Raw genomic sequence first — 23,557 nt, forward strand, 5'->3', positions numbered from 1 at the left:
GAGTTACGGAAAACGTTCATGATCATCTCTGTTATGAAACCGCCTCCAAAATTTTGCTTATCATTCTTATGCGCTATCAAAGAAATATACTTTCATTAACGTATTACAAAATTTCTACTTTCCATACTATTAATGATAAAAAGATTCAGATTTTGAATGTTTCACCTTGACCTATAGGTTGAAAAGCATAATAGGTATAAAGTGCTACACAGTCTTGATGCACTCCAGCTGAACAATCTTAAAATGGGCATTTAATTATCAACAACAACAACAAAAAGTAGTGGAAAGATAGAATTTTCAAAATTTTATATTAGTATTCAAAAATTTGTTTTTTTTTAACAACTCGATCGAGAAAAGCAGAGTCTCGTTTGTAGAATTCTTCCAAACTAAAATTTGCTGATATAAAAATCATGTTTCCCACCAACTTTGAAATATCCAAATAATCCCAAAAAAAAGTTAGAATTAAACAGGGAATTATAACATTAAATTTAACAGAAAACTCAAGGGGAGTTCGTAAAAGTTCGAATTATTCAAAATTAGAATTAACCAAGTTCGAATTAATCAAGTTCTACTGTAAATCACATTAATTATCCAATGAAAAAAAAAAGATTCAAACCATAATCACAGTTGCAGATACTTTAATTTCACACATTTCACACACAAAGAACCATACATAAAAAAAAATTACAATTACATCAAGCGATCTTTTTTACGATCATTTTTTGACAGATTTCATTGAAATATTTTTTGTTTCCATTATTACAAAAATGTGTGAAAAATTCAGAAAAACTGAAAATATATATATATATTTTTTTTTTCAAATCATAGTGAAAAACAACAGGATTCGCGCGACTTTTGTTTTCAGTTTCTCTTCCGCGTGTGACTTCTTTTTCGAGTAAAATTTATGAAGCAGAAAATAAAAGTGCCAAAAATTTTAACAGAAACTGAAGCAAAACAACAACAACAACGAACAATTATGTATTCTCACTGATTTTTTTGTTTGACAGGCAGAAACATTTAAAGAGAAAGATACCATCAGGTTTTACACAAAAAAAAATTTAAAAATTTACGACTCGATTGACTGTGCCCGGTTCTTGTACGTGGAATGCAATGCAAATGACAGGGACGTCGGCTGAAAACTGCTTCTCAAGACAAGAGCCGAAGCCGAAGACGGTGATGTTGCTGCCTCCTCCGTACTAGGACCAGGTGGCGTGCGGTCAGGCTGGACATCGTCGTTTGATCCGACTCCTCTGTCCACGCTGACCGATCTCTCCGGACCAGGTGCACCACCCTCGCGGTCAGACTCGTCGCCGCGGCAATCCGAGCCGCGGCTGTCACCGCTCGTGGTGATTTCCATCATGGGTGGCGGTGGGCCCGGTCCACCCAGGCTGCTGGCAACGCTGTTGAGGGCCCCGGCGGACGATGGATGCTGGACGACGGGTGGGGCGTACGAGCAGAGAGATATCGGTGCCGCATTCAGCAATGGGTGGCCGCTGGCGCTCGCTCCAGCAGCGGCCTGCGACGCCGCTGCGGCCGCCGCCGCAGCTGCCGCAGCGTTCCCGGAGGCGGCGGCCGCGGCGCTGGAGGGGAAGGGATAGCCGTAATACGAGGGCAAGCAATTCAACTGCGGGTACAGGAGGGCCGTGGATGGTGAGGTCGCTCCCTGTGGGACAACCGTTGACCAATAGTTGCTGGATGACGACGCTACCAAGTTTGATGGGTCACGTCCAGTGTAACTTCCGATGTCATTCCGTGCTGAAAAATAAAAGTAAAAAAATATATAATATTGATAATATATAACGACATGTAACATATAATATACGACTGGCATTCTTTATATGAAATGATCAAAAATAAAAAGGTTTTTATTTATTCACGATTTTAGTAAACATTACAAATCTAAATAGTCATCGTTGAAAAAACTGGACAAGTGTATAAAAAACAATTCGGAACAACTGAAAATACTGGAATGCCCTATAATACGGAACATTCCAGTATTCCGTCGAATTGTTTCAGATATTTTACTGGTCCTTGAGTGTTTAGAAAGATTGAGAAACGCTGATATAGATCATTGACCGTCGGACGACCCTGGGGGGTTCTCATTTGTAATGGTAAACAGACAATCATGGGGGAGGAGACATCTTTTTCAGATCACGTATTTTTCACAGAAATTCATGTTGGCGGGCATAGAGCTTTGTGTAAACTCGCATCTTTTTGACGAGTTTCCCCCCTGCATCGTACGAAAATAGACGTCTAGTGTGCCATGTCAAGTTGGCAAATATTCGGTTCTCTTTTGTTTTTTTTAATGCAAATTTAGAGCCGCAATGCAGAGGCCCTGTCAAGATATGACCACACTAATTCAAGAACGTGAACAAAACTGCTGGATACAGCAGGAAAGTAATACCAATCATACCACTGAGAGATTCCAGTATTCTGAAGAAATTATTTCGTGGTAACATAGTCACCACCAAGATCTTCAGATCTAACCAGTCTAGATCTTTTCTGTGTGGATATTTAGAACAGACTGTATACGAAACAATCCATACACTCCCTTTGAAGGGTTGAAGATGAACATCGGAATGCATGGCATAAAAATTAGAATGCTTCATCAGGTAACGGGAAACATGTGCGCATTAGGGCTGCTATTGCCCGAGACATTAAAAAATTGTTACTGGGCATTGGTATTTTTTCCAACCACATGTTCAACGCTAGCTATAAAGTATTGATTCGATCATGTATTATTTCATGTCGAGCATGTAAACTTTGAGAATTGTCCAAGCCTGGTGAATATAATGTTAGTAATGACGTGCCTGCATTTCAATACGTATAAGGCCAGATTTACACTATAAAAGTTTCAAAAAAGTTATTTTATAAAGCTTGAAAAATGCAACCAATAAGTGCATCGGCTACAAAATTCCCGTGACCTCTAGCGATGCTACCCCTGCAAACCATTTTTTATTTCGGTTATTTTTCCGGTTTTTATTCATTTTTAAAGTTTATACGGACTTTTTGCCCACCCTGTATACAATTTCCCCCGGAAAGAAATTAAGATTATATCGATTTCCATATACAATACGCACTTCTGAGAATATAATTACAAGAATAATTAATAAAGAGAAATAAATAGCTAAAATATAATCCCCCTATAATTATAATCCTAAGCATTCATTGTAGTATTTATTCTGTGTGATGACAATCTCTATATACAATAAATATGCCGTAGAAATCTTATACACGTTCAAAATAAAATTATTCCGAACAATAAATTTCGCAACCTGAATGTCCTTTAATAATTATAATGAAGGTATTTTTCAATTTTAAATAATAATAAAAACACGTGGGGGAAGAGAAATCTCGTTTTGTAATCCAATCTCATGAAAGAGAAACGTAAATTAATCGGAATAAAAAAATTTTCATTCAGAATTGTGGTGAAATCCGAAACGAAAACTCATTATATTTGAAAAAATATATGTTTGGAGAGAGAAAATTAAAAAAATAAATAAATGAAGCAAATCTAGTAGGCCTACATCTAAATCAAGTTAATGAAGTGAAGATTGAATTAACGAAAATGGAGAAATTGTTTTTCCTGGAAGTAAAAGGAAATTTGCCGGAAAATACAGTTGAATATTAAAATGTTAGAAGTCCGGAAATGTGTTATCGCTTAAGGGGAAGTGCCCATATGCCGTTTCCCCTTAAGCAAAATCGTTAATTCTCAAAATTTGTTCGGAGTTATAAACAATTTAAAAGCTGATTTAAGCAACTCAACAACTCCATACCTAATGGTGCTGCAAGTATGATTGCAGTAAACAATTTTTTTCCTAACTAAAAGAAAATAATAATCAAAACAACGCAAATTTTGGATCTTCATCAAAAGGTGTCCCAACTCCACCCCCTTCCTGGTATTATCTACACGTTTATTTTAGTGGTTTATATTTATTAGTTATAATAATTGGTTAATTTATATATAGGGTCTTTATAATTAAAGTTCCACTTTGAAATGGCCATAAAAGAAAAACTACTGGACAAGATGTTACCAAACTTGGTAATAGTTTACAGGAGGTCATGGGATTCAATTTTCCACAAAAAACAACAACAACAAAAAACAAATAGTTCAAAAACTCATCACCAGCGGGGAATGGCGCTTTATGCAATATTGTTAAACGAAATAAGACATGAAGACATCGGTTTCGACACCTTACGAACGATTTTGTACATCGCACTCAATGGCAAATCCATTCGACTTGCAACAGCATTTACGCTGCTCGTCCCATGTGTGCCTTCCATTATTGCTTCCTCTACTGCTAATGCAACAGCCTCCTCGGTTTCCACAGAAACAGGCTTCCTTCCCCGCCCAGGTGCAACATAACAAACCTGTGGGGCTTCAAACTTTACCATCATTTTCTTCAAACCCTGCGGTATCATTGGCCCTCCGCGTATTCGTCTTACGGCAAGATACTTTTGCAAAGCAGCCGCTCATTGCTATCACATTCATAATAACACTTAACGAGAAAAGCATGGATACAGGCATAGTCGACTCGTAACAATGAGAGCTCTGACGAGGCGGCTAAATTTTATAGCTGAAAAATCAAATGACGTATAAAGCGCATTTGCATAATTCTAATTTGCATTCTTCCTGCCGCAAGCCAGGTAACCATTGCGATTTTGCATAACCCCGCAAACAGTTTCGTTTTAGAAACAATGAAAAACATTTTAAACCGATGTCTTCATGTCTTATTTCGTTTAACAATGGCACTGTATTCCCCACTGGTGGTGGGTTTTGAACCTTTTTTTGCGGAAAATCGTATCCTATGACCTCCTGTAAACTATAACCAGGTTTAATAACATTTTGTTCAGTAGTTTTCGTTTCATGGTCATTTTCAAAGAGGAACTTTTTTCCCCACATCTGAATCTTATTTTTATTTCAATTTCAAATATAATTACAAAAAAATAAAAAAACATTCATATACAAGTACGAAACAACCAAGGAGACATTAGTCCCATACAATCAAAATGTTTGTGTATGTTAAGACTGCTACAATAAGTTAGAATTCTTGACAAATAGATAGAAAAATTATAATTAATGAAACAGAATAAAAATATGTATTATAAAGATAAGTGAAAAATATAAACAAAAGAAAATAAGAGAAAGGAAAGACAAAAATGTAATTGAATTTAGTATAACAATAGGTGGTGGCTAGATATATATACACAATTAGTGTGAATAATAAACATGTAACGGGGTTGAAGGTGCCGTGACGCTTATGCGATATGAGAACACGAATCAACATATGCAGAATACAATACTGTACATCCGTGCCAATGCAATGCATTTGCAATTGTCTAAATTTTCAGAAATTGCTTTTTTTATTTAATTCATACATTGAGTTGATAAAGCAGAGGGGGAAAAAATGATTTATGTTCAAGAGAAAACGTCTGAGGATGAAGTTAAAAGTGGATCTCAATGTCTGGAATTTGACTTAAGATTTTTTTAAACTCCAGAATGTAGTTGCCTCTTTAATCTCAATGGGAAGGGTATTATAAAATTTCGGAACGAGAAAATTGAAATGTTTTTTGAGTATATAGTTTTGTGAACTAAAGGTAGTGAATAAAAGTGGAATTAAGGAGAGCGGATGTGCGGGATGAGTTTGTGGGTAAAGTGAATTGATTCTTTTTGATTATCATTACTGATCTATAAAAATCTAAATAACGGAGAGGTGTGTACGATCTGGAGTTGTTGGAAGAAGTCGTTTGATGGAGTGTTATAATCAGATGTCAAAAGCCTGATAATTTTTTTTTTTGTAGAGACAAAATAGGAGTAACATTCGATAAATAATCGCTTCCCAGACTGATAGACCATAAAGTAAATGAGAATGAAACATTGAGTAGTAGTATGTCAGTAGAAAGGTTTTACTCACGATAAGTTTGAGATAAAAATTGTATAACATGAAACGCAATTTAGCTTGTAAATGGTTAATATGAGAAAGCCATTTTAAATTCTGGTCAACATGAATACCAAGGTATTTTATCGTAGTTGTTTGTTCAAGACGTTGATACTTACATGAATTACAATTAAAACAATTTGGTTCGTGGAGTATGTTATGTCCAAATATTACGTAAAGAGAAATTAATAAATTCACTTTTATAAATTTTTAACTTGAGATTATTGATAAACCAGTTTTGAATTGTAATTAGATCGCTATTAATTGTTGTGATAAGTGGTTGATAATCTGTTCCAGAGTAGAAAATGATAGCATCGTCGGCAAATGTAATGATTTTATCCACTTATTTTAAGATTACATAAGCCATTAATAATGATAATGAATAACGGCGGGCCTAATACAGATTCTTGTAGGACTCTGCTGATAATATTCATAAAATTACTGAAATGAGCATTACATTTCTCTTTGAGTTATGTTAGTAAGATATGAGTGGAGAATGTTGAAACCATTGTGCCTCTGATACCACAAAAATGCAATTTAGAGATCAGAACTCTGATCGACACTATCAAATGCTTTCCTAATATTTAAGAAAATACCTATAACTTTTCGAGAATAAATCAATATTTTTGTACACATATTCAGTAAAGTTTAAAAATGCAGATTCAGTGTTTCTTTTTGGTAGAAATCCATTCTAATTGGAGGAAAAGAATTCACTGTGGTTTAAGAAAGAGTAAATCCTAGTTTTGAGAATCATCTCAAAACTTCAGAGGTGGAAGGTAAAATGAAATTAGGTCTATCTATAGTTGTTCAAATAATTTAATCTTTAATTATAAAGTCCCTGTATGATAATTAGTTAATTACATATATAATTTCTTTTTCATTTTTATCGGCTTTTTTCATGAATAAGACGTAGTGTTAAACACAGTATAAAAAGGTCGACAAGTGATCATATATCAATCAAAATGTGAATTTAAGGAGTGTCACACGACCCCTGAAGTCGAATTTTCAAAAATGATTTCAAAAAATATTTTATTCGATTGCAAATAAAGAACTAAAAATTTCGTGTCAATCGGTTAATTTGTTTTTTTTAAAACAAAAGAAAGAAGTAATGAATTATATAGTGTAAAGGCATACAGGAAAAAACACTTTGAACGTGGTTTTGTCAGATTGCAGTTTCTACGTTCATCCGCAAGATTAAAAAAAACCTACTAAACTAAAAATTCTGAAATTTTGCAGAAAAATGTTTATTCCACTGTTTTGTTAGTAATATAGACTTCGGATTTAGCATTTGGATAGTTGGAAGTATTTTTTAAAAAAATGCTTAATTTAGATTTTTGAAATTTATATATTTTTCAAACTTTAAAAATTCATAAAATTCTTACGAATCGTCTGATATTCAAGTTCGAGGTTCATTTTACTAATACATGTCGAATAAACATTTAACTAAAAATTCTGAAATTTTTTCAGTAGATTTTTTTTTATCTTACGGGTGAACTTGAAAACTGCAATTTGAGAAAACTACATTGTGTTTTTTCTTGTATACATTTACACTATAATTCATTACTTCTTTTATTTTGAAGGAACAAATTAACCGATTGACATGAAATTTTTAGTATTTTATTTGCAATCGAATGAAATATTTTTTGAAGTCATTTTTGAAAATTCGACTTCAGGGGTCGTGACACCCCTTAAGTAGTCAGGAAAAAGGATATCACAAGATTATGATATATAGGATACATGATGAGTTTCACTTCGATACTCAGAGGGGACGACGTATTTAGGAATTAGTCCTAATACCGACTGCGCCTGACTGAACGACTAAAGCTACACGACTATGCAACGCAATATTCAAGTAGTGATGTGTAATTATCAATCGCTAACTGATAAAAAAAAACTTTCCGTAATGCGTCAATTGTTGTAACTGTTCAAATTTGATTTCGCGCTGTAACAAGTTATAGCAAAAACTATTTTTGAAAAATTATAGCGTAAATGAAGAAAGCAAAGCAACTGCGTCACTGTAGGTAGTCGGTTCTGAAGAGATTCCTGGTTCTTACATGTTTGTCCTGCGATTTTTGTATAACTTATGAGTTTTACTAAGAAACCGATTTCGCAGGGGCATTCCTATTATCGTAAGGGGCCGTTGTAACAATGGAGTACCGTTGTTTCTTGATGCTACCGCAAAAAGTTAAGCGATTTTCTGTGAAAGATGCACATTTCTGGAATTCAAGCATAATCACACGATTATTGCTGAGATAGTAGAGCTTATTAAATGATAATCAAGTAAAAGAAATTGTTTTATTCTATCAGAAGATCATATTAGCATTTCTCGCCCGGGATCCCACTCCTAAAATCCTGGAACCCGGTAGAAAAATAAGGTTGAACCAGATCACACCATTTAAACCATAACCACTTATTTAAACATGCCGAAGAGATTTTTATCACTAGAAGGAAAAGAGTTCCAGGGTCTCTGGAACCCTTGGCCCGAGCACAGATCCAGAAGGTGGGTGATCATCCCTCTGAGAGCAGAATTGTATGGGAAAAATGGGTCTGTGTAAAATACGGGACGATCCAACGAACCTACACAATAAATCGACCCTCCTGACACATCACCCTGAATCCGTGAGTTCAGTGAGCTTTCTTCTCGCGAGTGTTTTATACATGGCCGTCTCAACATCATAGGTTTCCGGGTAAAGTGATGCTCTGCTCTCCCCCCCCCCCCAATACTTGGATAGAAGTAACATATTTGCATACTTAATTTCGAAAACCATAGTACCAAATCTCATCATACGGGGGCTCTTATGGATATAAGGCCCGGAGCCATGCCCACATAGGTCCGTGGATAGTGCCGTCTTAACGCATGAGCCCACTAGGGCACGACCCGGGGGGCCTCACAAAATTAGAACTGGTTGAAATTTTAGGCCACTTAAATACAGTAATTAATTATTTAACTATTAGTGGGTCACAATGAACAATAACAAGAATGATAATGACAGTTAGCGGCGTCTTGAGGAGAGACCAATAGGGCCTAGCCCAGGACTACAGACCAGAGAGTCCCCCTAATCATTAAAATTTTTCATTCTTAATTTTTGTTGTTGTAATTAATTTTGTTATTGGCAATTCTCGTTTGTGTTTTATCACAAAAGACAGTTTTTACGGGAAAATTGAGAAGGAAGACCCAATGTGATTCATGTCATGAGCCCTCAGGTTGTCAAGGTAGCTTTGATAGGGATTACAATATTATAGCTGAAATGATCCCTTCCACGTAAGTCCTGTCTTACAGAGAATCTGAATTTTCTATTAATACATTTAATTAAGATTTGATATTATTTTTGGCTTCTTGTGGGGCCCACCAGATCGCTTCAAGGAGATTTGTTGCCACTGTGCTATAGGAAAGTTTGCTGGATTCTAAAACTAGTCGACCTTTTTAGACCACATCTAATTCTTTTCACAGCTCCCTGTGGCCCCTTCCCACTTGGCTTTTTCACCCGTGGCTCCTTTAGAACTTCTCAGGGCTGCAAGGGGCCATATGGCCAAGTAGAAGATGAGGATTGGAATGGATGTCTTGTGCAAAGGATGACGATGTCGTAGAGAGGAAAACGACGATTCGAAATTTAGCAGATTCTAAACACTTAAGGGGAAATATTCACATACATTTTGTGAAACTTGTCGAAGAATCTACATGGGGACAAACATTTAGCATTTGACACGCTTCTGAAAATCAAACGAAAAATATTTTTAAGGCTACATTTTTTTTTTGTTGCTCGCAAAAATAATTACAGGAGATTTATCACAACTACCATACTATGTGACCAGACATCGCACTCTTCAAATTTCATTAGCTGAACAATCATTTTTCGATATAATTCTGCCAAAAGCAACACAGATAATTTTTTTATTAGACAACTTTTTTTTTATATTTTAAAATGGATTCTCGAACGTTCCCCTACAATACCTTAACCCTCTTACTAGTATTGACGAGATACCTCGTATCTAGCTAGCTTTTTTTAAAAAAAGTATTTCATTTTATCAATGAGAAACAGATATTTTGTAAAGTTGATTTCTGAATGGAACACATTTTCCTATCTCATTTACTTTACACTTGCTGAAAACCGGAAGAAAGCATACCTCATATAAAAAATATATTCAACAAGGAGTTTAGTGATCTCTGCTATCCCGCGCGGTGCCGGTTAAGGGGTTAACCCTTTAAATGCATTTGCGTTGCATGTGAGCAAAGCGTTCTTTAAACGCTCGTTACTGCAGCCAGTTTGAAGATACAAATTCAGAACTGCCTTTGCACATAAGGTGAGGTCATAATCTTTAGATTTTGCATTTGCTGGTAGATGTTCCAATTAACGACAGCAACTCATGCAGAGCATGTGTAGCTGTGATTTCCTTAATCTATTAAAATGCTTTGTTTGCATTTCTTTTCTTTTGCTTGATGTATGCAACCCGAATTTCGTTCTTACTATAGCTCGAATCAAAATATATTTGAAAATAATATAACTTCAATACATTTATTTAATGAGTGATTTTTGAGGCATTGCATTCATTTTTTGGAATTTTCAAAATGTTTTTTTTTTGTCTCAAAAATACAAAAGAGCATTAAAAACATAAATGTCAGCAAATCTTTAATTTTTCAAATTTCCATTTTTTTGTGAAGAAATAGTTCACTTAAATTTTTTTCTGACAAAATGTGTGATACAGGATATATTCATCTTGACATAAAAATTTTCCAGAATTTTGTTGTTAAACTTTATGTTAATAAATAAACACTTTTAACTAATAAATCACACTTTTTCCTGGAAGCCATCTTAAAGGAAAGCCCTCAAAGTTCATGTTCACGAAATTCCCAACTCAAAACGTGCACAATACTTAGGGGCTTAACTCCCTGGGGTCAAAAGAAGAAATTCTACAGTGAGAGAAAGCAACCCCCCCCCTCCAATTTGTTGCACCAGGGTCTGAAAGGGTTAAGGTGAATTTTTAAAATTTAAAAAAAATTATCAGCTCGGGGAAAAAAAATTGAGCATTTAAGAGACACGTGTCCACATAAACCTAATTTTGTAAAAATGAGCTAAGGGGCACATTTACAGATCACTTTAGCGACCTGCGACACATTTACAGATCACTTTAGCGACCTGCGACACATTTCCAGATCACTTTAGTGACACGCGACACATGCACAGATCACTTTAGTGATCCGAGGCACGTTTCCAGATCACTTTAGTAACCCACGACACATTTACAGATCACTCAAGTGGTCCGTGGTACAGTTTCCACATGACTCGAGTGGCTCGCCACACATTTACAGATCACCCAAGTGGCCCGCAACACATTTACAGATCATTTAAAGTGGTCCGCACTCTAATAAAGGTCGAGCAGTACCGATTTCAAGCGTTAAAATCACGAAAAAAAAAAAAATTCTACAACAAAAAATAAAGGCAAAGTCTTGGACTAATTTCTTTATTTTTGATTTGGTGGAAAACTCTCAGAAATTTCAGAAAGACCCAATTATCTTCTCCGGTAATAATTTCCAAGTATTTTTCTCGAGTGTCTGATAAGTTAGGTAGGCCTATATACTTATAAAAGCGTTCATTTTGGGACGTTGTTACGCCCTTTCCTTCTCCAAAGAGAGAGAGAAAAAAAAAATCACTCTATATTCATTAGACACACAAGATTTTTCCAAGAAGTTGAAAAAACTATTGGGGAATAGAGTAAATGTGTTTCACCTTTTTAAAAAAAAAAAAAATTAATAATAATACTACACAACACATAGGTGATACTGTGTGATTATGGATGGGTATCCTTTGACCATGAAGGGGGTAACACAAAGAACCGGTTTGGTACGTCTGGGGCAGATTTTGCTGAAGAATTTTGTTTTTCTTCTGGTTTAAATATATGTTTAAAAGTATGTAAAGTAAGCCCTTTTTTTTACCCGGCAAGAGAGGATGGTCTGGGTATTGGTTAGTTGTTGTTTTTTTAGGTTTTAATAAATGTTGACGAGTGTGGGTTTCGGCCGCCGTTTTGGTTACTGAGAAAAAATGGTCATAAAAACCAAGACTCAAAAAAAATACAGTGATACCTCGGTCGACGGAGACGATTCGTTCCGGAATCACGTGCGTTAGCCGAAACGCGATTTCTCATAGGTTTTCTATGGGAAATCGTTTAATTCGTTCCAGGCACTGCCCAAATTTTCAAGATAAGTCTCTTTTAAAACACCAAGGAGTGCCGTAGAAAGTGACAATAACTGACCGAAGGTGGACATGAACAGCTTAAAAATTGGATAAATTAGAATTTACAGGGAGATGAGGTACTGAAGAACATTTTATTTCACACTCTATATGTACACAACACAACAAACACCATAGTCTACTAATGCCGTATAGCTTTGGAATACTGAAGCTGGTGTTGACACAACCATGGGCGGAGATCGGGGGGGGGGGCAGGCGTGGGGGCAATGCCCCCCAGCGTCAAAGGTGGAGCCGACTGATCTAATGTATATATGAATTAACATCATCGTGCCCCCAGCAATAATGACCCTGCCCCCCCCCCCAGACTTCCAAGTCTATCCCCGCCTATGGACACAACCCAGTCGAGTTCGTAGCTGTCGGACGTGATATCGGCAGCTCATTTCTGTGTTTTGGGCTGGGATTACACTATGAAAGTTTTATAAAAATTATTTTATAAATCATGACAAATGCAACTAATAATCTTATCTGTTCCATTTGCTTATATATATTATATGTAATCAATAAATACGTTTATTGGTTCAATTTCACAAATTTTATAAAATAACTTTTATAGTGTAATCCCGGCCTAATACATGCAGATGGAAGAGATAAGCTGTTAGAATGTCCAGACTGTTAGTCGTGCGCTGAAAAACTGCATAAACATAAAAAACATAAGCTCTTTTATTTTTCCAGTGCATTTTCTATTAGCCGAATCTTTCATTTCACATGAAATGGTTCAAAAACTTTCAGAAAGAGAAGTGGAGGTACATCTGAAAATTAATTGGGCTCGAGTGACAGTAATTCTAATCATGATCGGCGCTAAAATTCAGCTCACGGCACGGCTGTTTTACGTTAGTGCGTGCATCCATATCAATGAAAATATTCGTTAGCCGAGGCAGAAAAAAATCACGGAAACGAATCTTCGTTAGCCGAAAAATTCGTAAGCCGAGGCGTTCGTTAGTCGAGGTATCACTGTATTCTGGTAACTGTCTCCCGTGTGAAACTTTCAAATAATTCAAATGCCTATAATTTTCACACTTTTTTTTTCTCTTTCCCCCCTCTCGTACTTTATACCAAAAAGAAATGGAGCCGAGGAAAATTTAGAAGCTAATAAAGTAGTCAGAAAATACGCTCGAGTGTGGGAGGAAAGATAGTAAAATAGAGCTTGACCGAAAGGGCGCATACCTACTCTGTCACATACCAAACCCGTTTATATGCCCGTCTTTGTGTCCTTGACTTTATTTATTACATATATTTTTTTTTTTAAAGAGGTAGGCTTCTTCTGAGAAGATATAAGAAAATATGAGTGAAAAATTGTATCAGATTTTCTCGCTATTTTCACTTTTTTTCTTACGTCGATGGGAATCGGGTTTTTTTTAGGAATAAAACCAGGGTCAATTCCGTAAGAAAAAGCCATATGCAATTACTATTACATGTGTATAGGCTAATTACAAAAAGCACTAGGGAGTTCGAGTATCTTCAATCTGTTGCTCGTGGTGCTCACCGAAGAACCTAGAGCATAGTCTCCCAAACTTTTTGTTCCATCGCCCCCTTCATCAGAAATTTTTTTCCTCTCATCGCCCCCCAACTCAAGTAAACCCATAGGATCCAATGTTAAATCAGCAGGTTCTATCGCCCCCTTGGATCATTTCATCGCCCACCAGGGGGCCATATTGCCCACTTTGGGAAACACTGACCTAGCGCATGTATGCTGAACCTATGGCCCGGGGACCAATTGTGTGCTCCCGGAGTCATCTGGCGTGTGTGTGTGTGACCTCAAACCTAATTTTGCGGAAATGAACTAAGTGGCACCGTTCCAGATCAGTCAAGTGACTCGCGGCACATTTTCCGATCACTGAAGTGGCCCGTGGTGTAGTTCCATACCCCTGAGATGGCCCGCGGAACATTGGCAAATAATTTTTGACCCTTTAAGCGGCAATGACGAGATATCTCGCCTCCTTAAAGGCCTCTTATTTTACCGTTGACATGTCCAGATATTGTGTAAAGTTGTTTTTTTTTCCCTCAATGGAAAACTTTTTCCTACACCCCTTAGTTTTCACCTGCTGAAAATCACAAAACAGAAGGCCTGCTTTATTAAAAAAGATATGCCATTTTGAAGGGGGTTTAGTGATTTCTGCTGTGCCGCTTAAAGGGTTACGTGACCCACGGCATATTCAGATATAACTTGAGTGACCCGTGGCACAGTTCCAGAGGACTTGAGCAGCCCGCAGCACATTCACAGATCGAGTGACCTGAGACGGTATTGTTCACGATCACTTAATTTTGCACCAGTGAAGTGACCCGTACTTTTGAAAAGGTTGAGCGCCCTTTAATTTTGTAATTGGATCAAAAGAAATATATATAACATACATATTTTATGTATGTCACTGCCAAAGCCAGAAATTGGCCAATTCGCGAAGTGGCCGGTGATCTCTGGCCAAAGTCCGATAACAAAAGACATGATTCGGGATCGTGGTCAAGTTGGCGTATTTTTTCATGATAATTATATCCACGTTAGTTATGGCAACCCATCATACCGCAGTTAAGCGATGCGGTAATCATTTTATTCTACAAAATTTGTCAGAAAAAACTGTTTATATAATTATTTTTATAGTTTTTTCCTCTCAAATTTCATTTTTTTCCCACACGGAGCTAATCTAATACAGCTACTACATATACAGATACGTATCACACGTCGGCAATTTAAAAAAACATGGATTTGGCTTCTAACGGGCCGTCTTACATCAGCACATCGAGCTCTGGCCAGGGATATCCGGGCACTTCACGAAATGGCCAGCGAAAGTCCGAATCATTTCTGTAATTCAGACTTTGGCCAAAACTCTTTCCCAATTCGCGAATCGGCCACACTTCGAGCTTTGGCAGTAACATGTATAAAAAAATTCTCATAAGAATTCATTAGAACCCGAAGTCTAAAAAATCAAGAAGATTATTAATCGATAGGCTGCAACTTTAAATTAGCCTCGAGGTAAAAATTGATTTTTAAATCGGTATATAAGCCGCAGCTTTATAGTGGGAAATTAGGTACTATTTTCATGTAATAACACTGGCCAACAACGAAATTATGTCCAACGTGAAAATATACGAGTTTTGACCTGTTGAACACGAATATTACCATGAAAAGGTTTTATTTTCTCTTGTTTTTGCGATATTACTTGTTAACAGTTATAAAAAGTGTGTAACGAACGTTATTGTACGCTGAAAAAAGTGATAAGGGCCATAGAACAACGTTACCAGTGTAAATGGTCAACCTCCATGCTCGCTGATTACTTGGATAATTGTAAGACATGCCCCTTACGTACAGTACAAACACAATGCAAAACGAAGTACGTATCACACGCCGATAAATGAACTATTGCGCTGTAATACATAATGCGTTTCTGTGTATTTCGATAAGCTTCAATGTATTTGTGTTGTTTTTATGTGTACTAATATACAGGGTGTTCTGTAAGTGCTAATGCTGCCTCATCAACCGCCCGTCACGGAGGTGTATATATATATATATATATATATATAGTTTCAATTTAAAAAATACTCAAAAGGCGTTCAAAAATTGGATTGGATTTTAAATTTATTGGCGCAAGGACCAATTTGGTCAAACTGCGCCAAAACAAATATAAAAATAAGAAAAATGTCCTTTTGTCATGTCAAAAACTAAAACTGTGCATGATAAAAAAGCAACATGAAACATAAAACAATGACAAATTGCAAAAACTATAATTTGTCGTATAAACCAATGGCTTTGATGAATTTAAAAATGCGAGATGCATCGCAAGCGTTCAAAAATTACCCTGTACTAAAAGTCTAAATTTCTATGCGGTCCCCCGTCCTCTAACTTCCAATTAGAAAGTTGCTGCCCTGCCTCTCCTGAGGCCAACAAAAAAATTCCAAGTTTTTCTGAGTGTGGTTGGTGTGTGCAAAAATCTCCGCTATTCATACGAAGATATGCTTAGGAAAGAGAGAAAATTTAACTGCCTTTGTCTCTCTCCCGAGAATCAAACCCACCCAGTGACATCCTCAGATAAGTCGTGTCTGGTGGCAGTGTCAGCAATCGTGACCTTCGGCCTGAATTAGGTCCGACCGTCTATGTACGGTCCCGTTTAGTGCACACGAGGTCCAAGGAAAGATCCAGTTATTCGTTACCTGTGTAGTCTCTAATGCGCTTACCCCGTAAGTGAGAGGACATGGGTTCGAATCCTCACCAGGCAGTTGAATTTTCTCTCTTTCCTAAACATATCTTCACATGCCAGCTGTTAAAAAAACCATCGTAACAACTATCTAATTGGGAGTTAGAGGACAAGGGGACCGTTTAAAAATTTAAATTTTTTTATTGTGACACACTGTATTTTCACTCTCAAAACTGGTACATGGTAATTTTTGAATGCCTTTTGAGCATTTTATAAATTGCAATCCTACCTTTACGACGGGCGGTTGATGTTTTCTCTGTACATGGTGGAACTTAAGTTAATGAGCTTAATTCGTTCCTCGAACGTGCTCGTTATTCGAATCGAACTTCCCCATAGGAAATAATAGAAACTCGGATAATCCGCTTCACAATTCATTCATTCACATATAAATGACTAAAGCCTGTTCTAAACGATAGTGAATGCTGTTTTTATTAGAGATCGACTGATTTACACCCTCCTTGTTGTTTGCAAACTTATTTTTTTTGCATGACATTCAAAAAGAGCATTATCCAATGACACTTGCTTTTGCCTTTTCTTAGGATTTCTAGGAAATGGGAAATTGCAATTTTCGTTGGACAGATTCATTGCTCGCACACTGCTACAGCTTTATTTGGGTAATTCTTTTCTACAGAGTTTTGCCCAGATTCCCACATTCTACACATCTCTCTAATCTCATTTTATGCGAGAGGGACATCTTACTTCTCTCTTCCTCAGATGAGATATCGTTCATAAATGCGTGCAAAAGAGATCCATCACTTTATCTATCGTCAACTCCTAGACATTTTTCACCACTAGTTCTTGAATGCCATCCTCATGCACTCCAGTCTCCATGGTCTTCCCCAATCACACAATCTCTCCGACAAGTAGTGACTCGAGTTCATGCGCTAGCCTTTCAAAGTCACGTTCAATAATTCAAAATAACCCAGTTTTCTCCAAGCAGAATTTGAAAAAAAAAAACTTCAAGCACACGTACGCATGGCTACAATGCTACATCTAGTTTCGTATCGTAAATATTCATACTCGCACGTGTGTTAATTTTCCAACTGAGGCACCCTTACCGGAGACAACAGAGGAGAATATTACTTCAAAATTCTATAACACGTGTGTGGGCGGAAGCAAAAAACCATCAGCTCAGTTGCGATAACGTGAAAATAAATAAAGCGAAATTTTTTTTGCTCGTTATGCAAATAATCGCTCGTTAACCGAGTTAAAATTTGTTTAAAATTTTTGCTCGTTATGCGAATTGCTCGTTAACCCAAGTTACACTGTATTTATTTTGTTTTGCATATGCTCAGAGCCACCCTTAGGGGTGTGGGTCGCACTGAACCTCGTCTTTTTTTTGGGGGGGGGGGCGGGCTGCACTCATGTTAATAAAAGTGAAAAAAATATACATTTTCAAATTTTATATGCGCCAAATTTTTTATATAACCTCGTTTCGCGTTTTTGTTTTTCCTTGTTTGCGATAATGACCCATTGCCCCAAATGAAACCGGGGGCCCCCAAAATTATTGAAGGCTTTCACCAATTCTGATATTTCTTTTATTTCTGAATTTACATAGGTGTTAGAATTATTTGTCCTTAATTCTGAATTTACATAAGTGCTGAGTGCTGGAATTATTTTTATATTAATTTAAAATTTTCTTCCGTTCTGAAATTTTCATCAATTCAAAATTCTCATTGATTTTTGTGTTAATTTACATTTATTTGTATGTTTATATTTTTTGTATGAATATTTTTCAGCATTCCTGTACCTATATCCGGTAATAATGTCGCATTTTTGGAACACACTATTACCCTTCCCCCCACAAAGTATATAACCCTTTTCGGACCAGAGCATTCATTTTTTTGAACTTTCAATATGTTTTTGCATTTCCGATACTCAACGAATGCATTAAAAACATATAAACGTCATTAAATCTTTTTTTTTTCTTCGAATTTTTAATTTTTTTTTTTGCGAAGAAGTGATTCACTTCGTTCGAATTTCTTCAGCCAAGATGACGCAAGGCATATTCATCTTCACATACAATTTTTTTTCCAGAATTTTGTTGCTAAACTTCATGTAATAAATCACACTTTTCCCGGAGGAACTTTCTCCTGGAAACCATCATAAAAAATCCTGAAAGTTTAACTTCAAGTGCTTCCCTGTGATGGAACCCCCAAAAAGTTCACATTTCCCATATTTCTAACTCATAACTTACATAATCCAAGGCTCAAATCCCAGAGATAATCATTTGATCATTTTTGTCGCACCACGGTCATTTTCTGCACACGAGGGATAATTAGACCGGGGACCTACAATTTATTGCCGATTTCGAACGGCAGGCTTGTTTTTTATACTCATCGAGAGGTTGGTGCGCTAACCCGTCGATGGTGGACTACCTGTGGTAGCAATGTTTTTTATGCGGTCAAGTCACCGTTGTTTTTGTTGTACCCTTGTATCAGGAAAGTTTTCTGAGAAGGACGAACCGGGTATCAAACTCGTGACACCTCTAAACATTCTTTGGTACCTTAGCTTGGGCTACCACGCCCTCCCCCGCCCCCCAAGAGATAAAAAATTCTACGGTAAGAACAAGCAACCCACACATTAAGTGCATGCCGAGTCTGAGAGGGATACTGTCAGGACTAAAAGGTGCCCTCAAACATTTTTTAGAGCCCGAAATCGCCAAGACGCCCCTAATCAACACCCCCTATAGATAAGATATCCTATCTATAGGGGGTGTTGCCCTAATCCTAATATTTTCGCAATGAGCTAAGCGTTTGCTGTGGATGGTCCTGCTTATCTTGTGTTTAAATACAGGGTGTCCTGAAAGTGCTAATGCGGCCTTTATCTCCACACCCGTCCGTCGTAGAGGAATGATTCCAATTTAAAAATATTCAAAAATTTTATCAGATAATATTCAAAATAAATAAAGATAACAGAATAAAAACAAAACATACACTATGCAGCTCTTAGGGACCCACTTGGTCCGTTCCAGAGCTTAAAATATTTCTATATACAATAAACGGCACGCTCTTGATTTATTTATTTTTTTTCTAGATATTTCAAATTTTGCCTTGGTTACCTATTTATATTTTCAGTAAACGTTTCAAAATCCGTTAGAGTTTGAAAATATAAAAATGTCTCTTGAGATGTTTATTTATTCTAAGGTCTGATAATTTTTTCTGAATTTGTTACAAATGGCTGGTCCTAGGTAATTTATACTTTTTTGAACAAGGTATTTATTAGTTTTTGAACAAACAAGAAATCGTATCAGGTTGTATCGTCATTAGTTTTGAGAAATAAATTATGGTTTTTAGTCATGAAAATTGTCATTTTATGCACATAAATTTGCCTTAGATCAAGTATTAAAATTTCTCATTTTAGTTGAACTGGATTATTAAATGTTATTACCTTACGTTTTATACGATTACAGATGTTAATTAAGTTCTTGATGTTATCGTGGTAGGCACCTCTCCATACTGTTAATAGCGTAAGTTACTCTTGATTGGATCCAAGCATAGAAAACTGTTTTAAGGAGATCCGGACTTGTTTCCTAATCTATATAAAGCTGAAATTTGTTCTCTTATGGTATTGTAGACATTGTTAAATTAGTTAGTATTATAGACATTGTTAAATTAGTTAGTATTATAGACATTGTTAAATTAGTTAGTATTATAGACATTGTTAAATTAGTTAGTATTATAGACATTGTTAAATTAGTTAGTATTATAGACATTGTTAAATTAGTTAGTATTATAGACATTGTTAAATTAGTTAGTATTATAGACATTGTTAAATTAGTTAGTATTATAGACATTGTTAAATTAGTTAGTATTATAGACATTGTTAAATTAGTTAGTATTATAGACATTGTTAAATTAGTTAGTATTATAGACATTGTTAAATTAGTTAGTATTATAGACATTGTTAAATTAGTTAGTATTATAGACATTGTTAAATTAGTTAGTATTATAGACATTGTTAAATTAGTTAGTATTATAGACATAGAATTCTAACAATGTCTATAGATTCCTAATAGGAAGTTAGATGGGAACCGTATAAAAATGTAGATTTTTTTTATTTTGTTACACACTGTATTTTCACTCTCAATACTGGTACAGGGCAATTTTTGAACACCTTTTGAGTATTTTTTAAATTGGAATCATTCCTCTACGACGGATGGATGATAAGATAAAAACCGCATTAGCACTTACAGGGCGCCCTGTATATTGTATTATCATATGTGCTATCTCAGAGAAACCGTGGCCAATTCAGCTTTCTTTATGGCCAAATTCGTATTCAGCACACCAAATTACGTAACATGACTATTTTTGTCTCGATCACAGAAAATTTGTTGTCCAGAATGAATTAAATAAATAAAATTCACTTCAAAAATGGGATGAAATAATAAAAAGAAAATAACAAAATGGGCGACAGTAATAACTCCTCATGCACAAAAATTCCTATACTTATTATATTCTACCAGAACAAAAAAAAAATTGGACTAGCAAAAAAAAAAAAAGATCATACATTTGTAAATATTTGTCGTACGCGAATAGATAGTAAAATTATTCTAGCATGGTTGAAGTCGTTACGCCACATGATTATTTATTCCAACTAAAGTAATTCATTGACTACGTTGTGTGCGCATTCCTAGTATTTCAGATATTTTTCGTGACCAACCAAAGAGATTGGAAAAAGTAATAACAAAAAAAGGGAACGATTCAATATTTATACGTTTCTCACACAGACCGGAAAATAAATTTTTATTATGCATCAATAAATCGTATAAGAGGTCTCGGTTTAATGTATTTTGTGTGTGCGATCATTTGAAAGTAACCAAAGAGAGACGACTTACATTCTCGGAAAATGCAACGACAATCGTACAACTTTCTGATGAAGTGCATGTACACGAAGAAAGAGAATAATACAATAATGATAATCAGGGCCCTTATGTTGATGACATTTGCACTTTTTTTCACTTTTAGGGCATTTTTAGCATATTTTTCACTTGTGAAATTTTTTTTTTTCAAAATAAAAGTAGGTTGAAAAAAATAAACAAATAAATGCATTATTTTCATCACTTAAATTGTATTTTCCTTTATAGTGACAAAGTTTGTGTAAAATCAATTCCAGGAAAATTTAATATTCATTAAAAATTCCAAGAGATGGTCATACTTAAACAATAAATGAAAGTGAATTCAAGAAATTCTGATCCTATATTGGATGTTGTCCTATATTGGATTTTCATTATGTAAAAGGGAACATGGTATAGTACTTGCAGGTACGCACTACAGGAGAAATATTGAAATCTGCAAATTCGTGTTGAAAGATTTTGATCCGTAAGAATGCTGCATGCTGTAAGATTTCTTAAGCTTTGTTTTGCCTTGGGAATATTGCAGAACTGATGACGTACATAAGATCAATCTTCAGTATTCTGGGAGGTTTCTATCCTTTCAGAAAAGTATGTAGCTTATTGATGCTATTGATAAATTCAGTGTGCTAAAAGTGGGGTAGGCCAATTTGCTACCAAGAAATTTGGAATCAAGCCAAATTTGGCCATTTTGCTACCAAGACTTATTGCTTGTAGAAAAATTTTTGATGTCTTTACAGGAGCGTCTGAAATTGAACAGAAATCAACACAGTGGAGTAGATCGGATTTCTCCCTCCAAATATCCCCAATAACATCTGTTGATGTTGAGAGAAGTTTATCCTGTCTTTTTAGAAATTTGATGAAATCTAATGTTGAGAGAAAATAAATGTGATTTTCTATAGAGATACTATAAGAATTTTTTTCTTTGCCCTCCAGTTAATACAATGACTGGTTCGGTTTATAAAGAAATTTGTTTTGTTATTTTAATAGCACTTTTTGCCATTTTTTGGAAATTTCTTTCTTTTAGTTTTTAAGGAATTTTTTTTAATTTTCAGGGTATTTTTTTGAGGTTTTGGGAAATTTTTTATGGTTATTTTTCAGGATTTTTGAGGTCAGCAACAACCGGGACTTGATGATAATACACTCGCGTGCACAATTAAGAGAATTTGCACATTATGTCTATTTGAGGCATCATGTTGGACGGCCCCCCCCCTCCATGTGTTTGACAGAGGGCTCCTGGCTGCTAAGAGGTTTAGAGAAGAGGTCTTATGTTAGACTTTTCAGGTGAACAGTTGGCCCTCGGTCCTGTTCATGGCCGACAACGCTCGTCCACACCGGGCTCACCTAGTCAGCGATTATTTGGAAAGTGAGAATATTCGGCGTATTTATTGGCCAGCCACATCTCGGGAGGGCAATTGCATCTCGCCATCCCCCTCCGAGAACCATCCTGGAGCTGAAAACTGCGTTGCTGCAGGAATGGGACCGATTGCCTCGTGTCCAGTATGCCGTCGTGCTATGCGACCTGTATGACTATGAGAGGGCACCATACCCCATATTAGACTCGGTTCGATCTCGCAACGTGGATTTTGGACATTCCTGCAATGATCAGCTTTACTGACAATCATGCGTGCGTACCATGACTTTTGTATGGCATATCTCTTTCTCTATTACAACTGTGTATTCATACAAAATTTGATTAAAATCTGTCCATCAGTTTTTGAGAAATTCGACATAATGCGATAATTTTCTTAATTTTGCACACGAGTATATAATAATACGTAATATAGAACAAGGAGAGTTCAACACACACAAAAACAGCAACAAAAAAGAAAAAAGACATCTGGTGAGATACCGAATTACGTAAGAAATGACCATTTTTGTTGCAGACACAGAAGCTGTGTCAAAATTTGTTGTTCAGTGTAATTAAAATTCACTCCAAATAGGATGAAATAATAAGAAAATAACAAAAAGAGCGACAATAACAACTCAACTACAAAAATTCCTGTAGGAAAACTTATTATATATATTATACACACCAAAAAAAAAAAAAAATTAGACTAGCAAAAAAGATCATAAATTTGAAATATTTGTCGTACGCGAATATATTGTAAAATTATTCTAGCATGTTGAAGTCGTTACGCCACATGCTTATTTATTCCAGATAAAGTAATTCGTTGACTACGTTGTGTGTGTGCGCATTCCTAGTATTTCAGATATTTTCGTGACCAACCAAAGAGACCGGAAAAAGTAATAACACAAAAAAAAAAGAGAAAGATTCAATTTATACATTTCTCACAGACCGGAAAATAAATTTTTATTATACATCAATAAATC

General features: G+C 35.8%; 1 protein-coding gene across 5 annotated transcripts in view; it reads right to left on the reverse strand.

Annotated features, from left to right (window-relative positions):
- Positions 1-621: 621 nt before the first annotated feature.
- LOC149085044 (uncharacterized) overlaps positions 622-23,557 on the reverse strand; it is a 123,895-nt gene continuing 100,959 nt past the window's right edge. For all 5 annotated transcript variants that reach the window (XM_089232813.1, XM_089232815.1, XM_089232816.1 and 2 more), the window contains exon 3: positions 622-1,755. In XM_089232813.1, coding sequence (XP_089088939.1) covers positions 1,067-1,755 — 689 coding nt within the window. In that variant the 3' untranslated portion in view covers positions 622-1,066. The remainder of the gene's footprint in view (positions 1,756-23,557) is intronic.

This window comes from Pholcus phalangioides, unplaced genomic scaffold, assembly GCF_987345545.1.
Source record: "Pholcus phalangioides strain wild (caught in Gottingen) unplaced genomic scaffold, Ppha-v1.0 ptg000007l_1, whole genome shotgun sequence".
NCBI classification, from domain to species: domain Eukaryota; kingdom Metazoa; phylum Arthropoda; class Arachnida; order Araneae; family Pholcidae; genus Pholcus; species Pholcus phalangioides.